Below are 11,352 nucleotides of genomic sequence, written 5' to 3'. Positions count from 1 at the left end.
GGGCAAACACAGTCTCGTAGGAGAGACTAGAAGTAGTTTTGGGACATAGGAGTTTTCACCTTATGAGGGAGGGTTAACAAGAGGAGCTAAAAGGGTCAAGCTCCAACAACAACAACATCAAAGGCCCCCAACAATTCAGTTCTCAAATATTTTGGGGAAGACTTCTGAGGAGAGAGGGAGCCATATCCTTTAAGTTGGAGGTCTGAGAAGAAAGGAATCAGAAGTCACTCTTGAAAATACTCTTTATATTTAAAAAAAGCCATGTTATTCAAGTTAGCGAATGATAGCTGTGAGAGGGGAGAAAAACGAAAGACTAAGTTGGGAAATACCAAAGGCAAAAACATGTGTTTGTTATGTGGGTGTGGGTGGGAGGCAGTTTGAAGAAAGAAATGATGTTTTGGGTCTTTTCTTGCCCTGTTTCCATCTCAGGTCATTAGGAATATGATGTGCTGAGATGAGGAAATGAGACCCGTTGGTGCTAAATGACCCACTTGGGAGACCTTTTCAAGTACTAAGAGGAAGTAAAGGTGTTTTCTTGAAGATGGTGGTGAATTGTGGGACTGGAAGAAAGGTGAGAATTCAGCCCTAGAGCAATGCCTGGAAGCCCTCTCCAAAGACAAGAATTCTCACCTTTTGGGGGAGGAGTAAAGGGAAGGGCTAAGCAGAGGAAGAGACATAAAAAGACCCCTACCACCCAGTGCTAATATCTTTTCTGTCCTGAACTCCAAGGGAAGAGCTAGCATGAACTCTCCTGAGAGAAATATCTGAGAAGGAAGGCATCAGAGGCCTAGGAACAGAAATGCAAGAGACTGAATTGAAAACCTCAAGGCAGATCTCACTTGCTCCATCTACTTGGGCTACTTCACTGACCCAGTGACTCGCAAATGAGGCCATAGCATTTTCAAAGAAGGTCTTCTCCAATGCAGGGAGGAAGCCAATCCAACCCTAAGCTGCCCAGAGTGTAGAGGAGTCATCAGTAACAGAACCCAACCAGAACCTGCAGAATCTGTCTATCACTGAGAAAATGCTGAGACCTGATAGGCTGCAGAGCATGGTGGGCCTGACCACCTGTGATCACCATGAGGAAAAACAGAAGTTCTTCTGTGTGGATGACCAGAGACCCCTCTGTGATTGCTGTTTATTAGCCCCAGAGCACAAGGATCATCAAGTCCTTCCCTTGGAAACAGCTACTGACAAGTGCAGGGACAGGCTCCAGAAGACATTTAGTGCCCTACAGAAAAAAGAAGGGGAATTTAAGATGGCATTGGATGAAGTGAGAAGGAGAGAGACTCAGTGTAAGGAGGATACCTACACTCTGAAACAGTGCATTATTTCTGAATATGGGAAAATGCACCAGTTCTTACGGGATAAAGAATCTCAATACTTGCACAGATTGGGCCAGGAATCCAGAGACAACCTAGTTAAACTGGCAAAAAACAAGGCCAAGCTGTCCCAACAAATCAAGCATCTTCAAGGAATGATTATAGAAGTAGAGGAGAATTTGGACAAGGTGCCCTTAGAAATGCTGCAGGACATGAAAGGCACTTTGGAAAGGAATGAGGAGCTGCTACTTCAGGAACCACAGATTGCTTCACCTACCTTGCCCACCTGCCCCATCACAGGCTTGAGAGAAGTGCTCTTGAGTTTCCAGAGGGATATCACTCTGGATCCTGAATCAGCCAATACTCATCTCATCCTGTCTGAAGATTTGAAAAGAGTCCGGTATGGGAGTTTCCCTCAGGACCTGCCTGACAACAAAGAGAGATTTGACATTACTCTTGCTGTTTTGGGGACCCAAACCTTTACCTCAGGGAAACACTATTGGGAAGTGGAGGTGGGGGATAAGACAGAATGGGAATTGGGCATTTGTAAAGATTCAGTCAGCAGAAAGGGGCAACTCCCCTCCTCATCGGGGCATATATGGACCCTAAGAGCCTTCACATCTGAAAATCGTTTCTTCCTCTTCAGTTCACAAAAGGGCTTTCAATTGAGTGCACCTATACAAAAAGTGGGCATTTTCCTTGATTATGAAAAGGGGCATATAGCATTTTATGATGTCACAGATAGATCCCTTATCCGTGGTTTTTCAAACATAGCCTTTGCAGGACCTCTTCGTCCTTATTTCTCTCTTTGCCTTCCTAAAGAAGAAAGTACCCCTGGATCACTGGTTATCTGCCCCATTCGTAATCAGTAGAAGGCTGTCCATGATGCTAATTACTAAGAGTAATTCTCTATGACAGGTGACAAAATATAACAGTGTTAACAGACTTTCTTTTTATTTGAACTCATATTCAAAAGGTCAATAAAGTGATACATGATTATCAAAATCAATGACAATAGAGTCTATTTTGTTTATATTTGCTACAAAAAATCAGGGCTCTTTAAAAAATGGTAGCTGATTGGCAAGCACCTATCTTAGAGAGCAATTGGAAAAGGACACAGAAAAGTAACAGGAGAGAAAGACTGAAGAGAGAAAAAGTGTTAGGACAGACCTGGATGTGATGTGACTTTAAAAAGTAAACGTGTTTTAAGAAAAGCTAAAAAGAGTAGTTATGTCATACCAATGAGGTGTGAGAGGAAGACCCAATACAGAAAAATTATATGAATTTAAGAGGGAACACTACATATACATCTAGAAGAGCACAAAAAATTCAGAAAGAAATAAAACTCTAAGGGAATAGTGAGGGGAAGAGGATAAGGGAGGGATCTTTAGAGCAGAGGTTGAGAGAATAGGCTAAAGGGTGCTATTGAAGGGTGTTTAGATGATTGGGAATGTGAGCATAAGGGAAGGATCCCTGGAGTTGGGGCAGGTTCAGCAATAGGAAGGCAAGGTATGAGGTAGAAGTAAAGTAGAGAAGACAAGGGGGAAATAGAACGAAGAAAAAGCATTCAGCAGAGAACAAAAGAAAACTTACAAGAAAGCAAGGATGGACAGCTCTCAATAAAATGCACAGGATTAATACTATGGGCTTTCTTGAAATGGAAATTTATCGTTGTATAGTATGAATCATATTTCTTGTTTTCCTGTGCACATGGGAATGGTTTTTATTTTTCTTTTCTTATTTTGTGTTATTTTAGTATTAGTGTTTAAATTCGTTTTTATTTTCTTTCTTTTATTTTGTATTTAAGTATGAAATTTAAATAAATACAAACAAAAAAAGGGGCCAGCTAGATGGTGCAAAGGATAGAGTACTCACTCTGGATTCTGGACATCCTGAGTTCAAATCTGACCTCAATTAACTCAATTAACACTCACTAGCTGAGTCACCCTGGGCAACTCATTTAACCCAAATTGCCTGGCCAAAAAAGAAAAAAAAGAAAAGAAATATCTCCAAGTAAAGAAGGATGAAGAGGGAAATTCAAAATTCTAAATAAAGAAATGAATAAATAAAAAACTGAGCAAAGAACCAAAAAATCAAATGAAAAATGGATAAAAAATAAAGAGGGAACGCTTTTCTTGGATGAAGTCCTAGGGAGATGGGTATGGAAACATAATTGCCATGAGACATAAGACAACTTGAGGACCATAGTACCCTCAAGGAACTTCCTCTGAATCAAATAATATGACATCTACAGAAATAAAGCTATTGTGAATGGTTATCATAAAGAAAATGTCAAAGGATGTGTAGAAGGTAGGAAATTAATGCAAGATACTTTGCCCAATATACTTTGATGGCTACCTTCTATTCTTATACCCTTGATCTTCCCTTGTAGAACTTCCTCTCACTCTTCTCAGAGCTCTGGCTCCTAAGAAGACCATCAAAAACAATACCGATATGGCCACTCGGTCTCCACTTAACAACCCAATCATTTAAACCCAATCCCCATTAGACTGAAAGACAGAAGGGCCAGACAGCTCTGGTCTAAAGTGCCTATGTGTGAACACCACTGTGAAGCTTGAGGTCCATAATTCTGAAACAGGAGAAAGGGGAGAAGACAGGCTCATTGCAGAGACTAGAAGTACTTTTGGGACCTAGGAGTTTTCACCTTATGAGGGAGGGTTAACAAGAGGAGCTAAAAGGGTCAAGCTCCAACAACAACAACATCAAAGGCCCCCAAAAATTCAGTTCTCAAATGTTTTGGGGAAGACTTCCAAGAAGAGAGGGAGCCTTATTCTTTAAGTTGGAGGTCTGAGGAGAAAGGAATCAGAAGACTCTCTTGAAAATAATCTTTATATTTAAAAAAAGCCATGTTATTCCAATTAGCGAATCATAGCTGTGAGAGGGGAGAAAAACGAAAGACTAAGGTGCGAAATACTGAAGGCAAATACATGTATTGGTTATGCGGGTGTGGGTGGCAGTCAGTTTGAGGAAAGAGATGACGTTTTGGGCCTTTCCTTGCCCTCTTTCCATCTCCAGTCTTTAGGAATATGATGTGCTAAGACGAGGAGATGTGGTAGGTTGGTGCCAAATGACCCAAATGGGAGACCTTTGCAAGTACTAAGAGGAAGTAAAGGTGTTTACTTTAAGATGGTGGTGAATTGTGAGATTGGAAGAAAGGTGAGAAATCCACCCTAAAGCAATGCCTGGAAGCCCTCTCCAAAGACAAAATTCTCACCTTTTGGGGGAGGATTAAAGGGAAGGGCTAAGCAGAGGAAGAGATATAAAATGACCCCTACCACCCAGTGCTAATATCTTTTCCTGCCAGAGCTCCAAGGGAAGAGCTGGCATCAACTCTCCTGAGAGGAATATCTGAGAAGGAAGGCATCAGAGGCCTAGGAACACAAATGCAAGAGAGTGAATTGAAAACCTCAAGGCAGATCTCACTTGTTCCATCTGCCTGGGATACTTCACTCACCCAGTGATTGTCAAATTTGTTTATACTTTTTGCATAGAAGGTTTTCTCCAATGCCAATGAAACCTTAAGCTGCCCAGAGTGCAGAGGAGTCATCAGTAACAGAACCCAGCCCAAACCTGCAGAATCTGCCCATCACTGGCAAAATGCTGAGACCTCATAGGCTGCAGAGCATGGTGGGCTTGACCACCTGTGATCTCCATGGGGAAAAAGAGAAGTTCTTCTGTGAGGAAGACCAGAGACCCCTCTGTGATTGCTGTTTATTAACCCCAGAGCACAAGGATCATCAAGTCCTTCCTTTGGAAATAGCTGCTGATAAGTGCAGAGACAAGCTCCAAGAGACATTGAGTACCCTACGGAAAAAAGAAGAGGAATTTAAGATGGCATTGGATAGTGTGAGAAGGAGAGAGACTCAGTGTAAGGAGGATACCTACACTTTGAAACGGTCCATTATTTCTGAATATGGGAAAATGCACCAGTTCTTATGGGATGAAGAATCTCAATATTTGCTCAGATTGGGCCAGGAATCCAGAGACAACTTAGTCAAACTGGAGAGGAGCAAGGCCAAGCTGTCACAACAAATCCAGAATCTGCAAGGAATGGGTATAGAAGTAGAGGACAATTTGGACAAGGTGCCCTTGGAAATGCTGCTGGACATGAAAGGCACTGTGGAAAGGAATAAGGAGCTGCTACTTCAGGAACCAGAGGTTGCTTCCCCTTTCTGGCCCACCTGCCCCATCACAGGCTTGAGAGAAGTGCTCTTGAGTTTCCAGAGGGATATTACTCTGGATCCTGAATCAGCCAATCCTCATCTCATACTGTCTGAAGATTTGAAGAGGGTCCAGTATGGGAGTGTCCCTCAGGACCTGCCTGACAACCAAGAGAGATTTGACATTGCTCTTGCTGTTTTGGGGACCCAGACGTTCACCTCAGGGAGACACTATTGGGAAGTGGAGGTGGGAGATAAGACAGAGTGGGAATTGGGCATCTGTAAAGATTCAGTCAGCAGAAAGGGGCAACTCCCCTCCTCATCTGAGGATATAAGGACCCTAAGAGCCTTCTCTTCTGGAAATCGTTTCTTTCTCTTCAGTTCACAAAAGGGCTTTCAATTGTGTGCACCTATACAAAAAGTAGGCATTTTCCTTGATTATGAAAAGGGGCATATAGCATTTTATGATGTCACAGATAGATCCCTTATCCGTGGTTTTTCAAACATAGCCTTTGCAGGACCTCTTCGTCCTTATTTCTCTCTTTGCCTTCCTAAAGAAGAAAGTACCCCTGGATCACTGGTTATCTGCCCCACTGGTAATCAGTATAAGGCTGTCCATGACGCTAATTACTAAGAGTAATTCTCTATGACAGGTGACAAAATATAACAGTGTTAAAAGACTTTCTTTTTATTTCAACTGATATTCAAATGGTCAATAAAGTGATACATCATTATCAGAATCAATGAGAATAGAGTCTATTTTGTTTACATTTGCTACAAAAAATCAGGGCTCTTTAAAAAAATCTAGCTGATTTGCAAGCACCTATCTTAGAGAGCAGATGGAAAAGGAGACAGAAAAGTAACAGGAGAGAAAGACTGAAGAGAGAAAAAGTGTTAGAACAGACCTGGATGTGATGTGACTTTAAAAAGTGAAAATGTTTAAGAAAAGCTAAAAAGAGTAGTTATGTCATACCAATGAGTTGTGAGAGGAAGACCCAACACAGAGAAATTATATGAATTTAAGAGGGAACACTACATATACATCTAGAAGAGCACAAAAAATTCAGAAAGAAATAAAACCGTAAGGGAGTAGGGAGGGGAAGAGGATAAGGGAGGGATCTGTAGAGCAGAGGTTGGGGGAATATGCTAGAGGGTGGTATTAAAGGGTGTTTAGATGATTGGGAATGGGAGGATAAGGGAAGGATCTTTGGAGTTGGGGGAGGTTCAGTAATAGGAAGGCAAGGTATCAGGTAGAAGTACAGTAGAGGAGTCAAGGGGGAAAAAGAACAAAGAAAAAGCATTCAGCAGAAAACAAAAGAAAACTTACAAGAAAGCAAGGATGGACAGCTCTCAATAAAATACACAGGATTTATTATATCGGCTCTCTTGAAATGGAAATTTATCGTATATTTTGAATCTATTTCTTGTTTTCCTGTGCACATGGGAATGGTTTTTATTTTTCTTTTCTTATTTTTTGCTATTTTAGTATTAGTGTTTAAATTCATTTCTATTTTCTTTATTTTATTTTGTATTTAAGTTTGAAATTTAAAGAAATACAAACAAAAAAGGGGCCAGCTAGATGGTGCAAAGGATAGAGTACCCATTCTGGATTCTGGACATTCTGAGTTCAAATATGGCCCCAATTAACTCAATTAACACCCACTAGCTGAGTCACCCTGGGCAAGTCATTTAACCCCATTGCCTAGCCAAAAAAAGAAAAAAAAAGGAAAATGAAAATCTCCAAGTAAAGAAGGACGAATAGGCAAATTCAAAATACTAAATAAACAAATGACTAAATAAATAACTGAGCAAACAAACAAGAAATGAAATAAAAAATGGATAAAAAAATAAAGAGGGAATGCTTTTCTTGGATGAAGTCTTAGGGAGATGGGTATGGAAACATAGTACCCTCAAGGAACTTCCTCTGTATGAAATAATATGACATGTACATAAATATAGCTATAGTGAATGATTATCATAAAGAAAATGTCAACAGTTGTGTAGAAGGTAGGAAATTAAAGCAAGATATTTTGCCCAATATACTTTGATGGCTACCTTCTATTCTTATACCCTTGTTCTTCCCTTGTAGAACTTTCTCTCCCTCTCCTCAGAGGTCTGGCTCCTAAGAAGACCATCAAAACAATACCGATATGGCCACTGGGTCTCCAGTTAACAACCCAGTCATTTAAACCCAGTCCCCACTGACTTGAAGGACAGAAGTTCCAGAAAGCTCTGGTCTAAAGTGCCTATGTGTGAACACCACTGTGAAGCTTGAGGTCCATAATTCTGAAACAGGAGAAAGGAGAGAAAACAAGCTCATTGCAGAGACTAGAATAAGTTTTGGGACATAGAAGTTTTTACCTTATGAGGGAGGGTTAACAAGAGGAGCTAATAGGGTCAAGCTCCAACAACAACAACATCAAAGGCCCCCAACAATTCAGTTCTCAAATGTTTTGGGGTAGAATTCCAAGGGGAGAGGAAGCCTTATTCTTTAAGTTGGAGGTCTGAGAAGAAAGGAGTCAGAAGTCTCTAATGAGAAAAAAAAATTTTAATAAAAGTCATCACATTCCAATTAGTGAATCATCGATGTGAGAGGGGAGAAAAATGAAAGACTTAGGGGGGAGATACCAAAGGCAAATACATGTGTTGGTTATGGGGATGTCTGTGGGAGGCAGTTTGAGGAAAGGCATGATGTTTTGGGGTTTTCCTTGCCCTGTTTCCATCTCAGGGCATTAGGAATATGATGTGCTGAGACTTGGAAATGAGATGGGTTGTTGTTAAATGACCCAATTAGGAGACCTTTGCAAGTACTAAGAGGAAGTAAAGGTGTTTTCTTCAAGATGGTGGTGAATTGTGGGATTGGAAGAAAGGTGAGAATTCAGCCGTAGAGCAAAGCCTGGAAGCCCTCTCCAAAGACAAGAGTTCTCACCTTTTGGAGGAGGAGTAAAGGGAATGGCTAAGCAGAGGAACAGACATGAGAAGACCCCTACCACCCAGTGCTAATATCTTTTCATGCCAGAGCTCCAGGGGAAGAGCAGGCATTATCTCTCCTGAGAGGAACAACTGAGAAAGAAGGTATCAGAGGCCTAGGAACACAAATCCAAGAGACTGAACTGAAAACCTCAAGGCAGATCTCACTTGCTGCATCTAACTGGGCCATTTCACTGACCCAGTGACTGTCAAATGGGGCCATAGCTTTGCACAGAAGGTCTTCTCCATTTCAGGGAGGAAGCCAATCCAACCTTCAGCTGCCCAGAGTGTAGAGGAGTCATCAGTAACAGAACCCAACCAGAACCTGCAGAATCTGTCCATCACTGGCGAAATGCTGACACCTCATAGGCTGCAGAGCATGGTGGGCCTGACCACCTGTGATCACCATGAGGAAAAAGAGAGGTTCTTCTGTGAGGATGACCAGAGACCCCTCTGTGATTCCTGTTTATTAGCCCCAGAACACAAGGATCATCAAGTCATTCCCTTGGAAACAGCTACTGACAAGTGCAGGGACAAGCTCCAGAAGACACTGTGTGCCCTACAGAAAAAAGAAGAGAAATTTAAGATGGCATTGGATAAAGTGAGAAAGAGAGAGACTCAGTGTAAGAAGGATACTTGCAATTTGAAACGATCCATTATTTCTGAATATGGGAAAATGTGCCAGTTCTTATGGGATGAAGAATATCAATACTTGCATAGATTGGGTCAGAAATCCAGAGACAACCTAGTCAAACTGGCAAAGAACAAGACCAGGCTGTCCCAACAAATCCCGAATCTGCAAGGAATGATTATAGAAGTAGAGGAGAATTTGGACAAGGTTCCCTTGGAAATGCTGCAGGATATGAAAGGCACTGTGGAAAGGAATGAGGAGCTGCTACTTCAGGAACCACAGGTTGCTTCCCCTTCCTGGCCCAACTGCCCCATCACAGGCTTGAGGGAAGTGCTCATGAGTTTCCAGAGGGATATAACTCTGGATCCTGAATCAGCTAATCCTCATCTCACCCTGTCTGAAGACTGGAAGAGGGTCCAGTGTAGGAGTGTTCCTCAGGACCTGCCTTACAACAAAAAGGGATTTGACATTGCTTTTCCTGTTTTGGGGGCCCACACTTTCACCTAAGGCAGACACTATTAGGAAGTGGAGGTGGGAGATAAGACAGAATGGGAATTGAGCATCTGTAAAGATTCATTCAGCAGAAAGGGGAAACTCTCCTCCTCATTTGAGAATATAAGGACCCTAACAGCCTTCACATCTGGACATCATTTCTTCCTCTTGAAATCACAAAACAGCTTTCAATTCAGTGTGCCTTTGCAAAAACTGGGCATTTTCCTTGATTATGAAAAGGGGTATATAGCATTTTATGATGTCACAGATAGATCCCTTATCTGTGGCTTTTCAAGCATAGCCTTTGCAGGACCTCTTCGTCCTTATTTCTCTCTTTGCCTTCCTAAAGAAGAAAGTACCCCTGGATCACTGGTTATCTGCCCTATTCATAATCAGTAGAAAGCTGTCCATGATGCTAATTACTAAGGGTAATTCTCTCTGACAGGTGACAAAATATAACAGTGTTAAAAGACTTTCTTTTTATTTGAACTCATATTCAAATGGTCAATACAGTGATACATCATTATCAAAATCAATGACAATAGAGTCTATTTTGTTTACATTTGCTACAAAAAATCAGGGCTCTTTAAAAAATGGTAGCTGATTTGCAAGCACCTATCCTAGAGAGCAGATGGAAAAGGAGACAGAAAAATAACAGGAGAGAAAGACTGAAGAGGGAAAAATGTTAGGACAGACCTGGATGTGATGTGACTTTAAAAAGTAAAAATGTTTAAGAAAAGCTAAAAAGAGTAGTTATGTCATACCAATGAGTTGTGAGAGGAAGACCCAATACAGAGAAATTATATGGATTTAAGAGGGAACACTACATATACATCTGGAAGAGCACAAAAAATTCAGAAAGAAATAAAACTCTAAGGGAATAGGGACAGGGAGAGGATAAGGGAGGGATCTTTAGAGCAGAGGTTGAGGGAATACGCTAAAGGGTGGTATTGAAGGGTGTTTAGATGATTGGGAATGTGAGCATAAGGGAAGGATCCTTGGAGTTGGGGGAGGTTCAGTAATAGGAAGGCAAAGTATCAGGTAGAAGTAAAGTAGAAGAGTCAAAGGGAGAAAAAGAATAAAGAAAATGCATGCAGCAGAAAACAAAAGAAAACTTACAAAAAAGCAAGGATGGACAGCTCTCAATAAAATGCACAGGATTAATACTATGGGCTTTCTTGAAATGGAAATTTATCATTGTATAGTATGAAACATATTTCTTGTTTTCTTGTGCACATGGCAATGGTTTTATTTTTCTTTTCTTATTTTGTGTTATTTTAGTATTAGTGTTTAAATTCATTTCTATTTTCTTTATTTTATTTTGTATTTAAGTTTGAAATTTAAAGAAATACAAACAAAAAAGGGGCCAGCTAGATGGTGCAAACGATAGAGTACCCACTCTGGATTCTGGACATTCTGAGTTCAAATATGTCACCAATTAACTCAATTAACACCCACTAGCTGAGTCACCCTGGGCACGTCATTTAACCCTATTACCTAGCCAAAAAAAGAAAAAAAAAGGAAAATGAAAATCTCCAAGTAAAGAAGGATGAATAGGGAAATTTAAAATACTAAATGAAAGAATGAATGAATGAATGAATGAATAAACAAATAAACAAACAAACAAACAAACAAATAAATAAATAAATGAGTAAATAAATAAATAAATAAATAAATAACTGAGCAGACCTCCAGGGGAAGAGGTTGCATCATCTCTCCTGAGAGGAGTAACTGAGAAGGAAGGCATCAGAGGCCT

The 11,352-nt window shown here is 40.7% G+C and overlaps 1 protein-coding gene across 1 annotated transcript; it reads left to right on the top strand.

Moving 5' to 3' along the window:
* The first annotated feature begins 1,051 nt into the window (after positions 1-1,051).
* LOC118847298 (probable E3 ubiquitin-protein ligase TRIML1) lies at positions 1,052-2,194 on the top strand. Its single transcript, XM_036755791.1, has one exon. The coding sequence runs from the start codon at positions 1,052-1,054 to the stop codon at positions 2,192-2,194; it is 1,143 nt and encodes a 380-aa protein (XP_036611686.1).
* The last annotated feature ends 9,158 nt before the right edge of the window (positions 2,195-11,352 follow it).

The sequence above is a fragment of the Trichosurus vulpecula genome, chromosome 4, assembly GCF_011100635.1.
Source record: "Trichosurus vulpecula isolate mTriVul1 chromosome 4, mTriVul1.pri, whole genome shotgun sequence".
NCBI classification, from domain to species: Eukaryota; Metazoa; Chordata; class Mammalia; order Diprotodontia; family Phalangeridae; genus Trichosurus; species Trichosurus vulpecula.
Note: the sequence above shows the minus strand (reverse complement) of the source record. Positions and strands in the feature narration are given on the sequence as shown.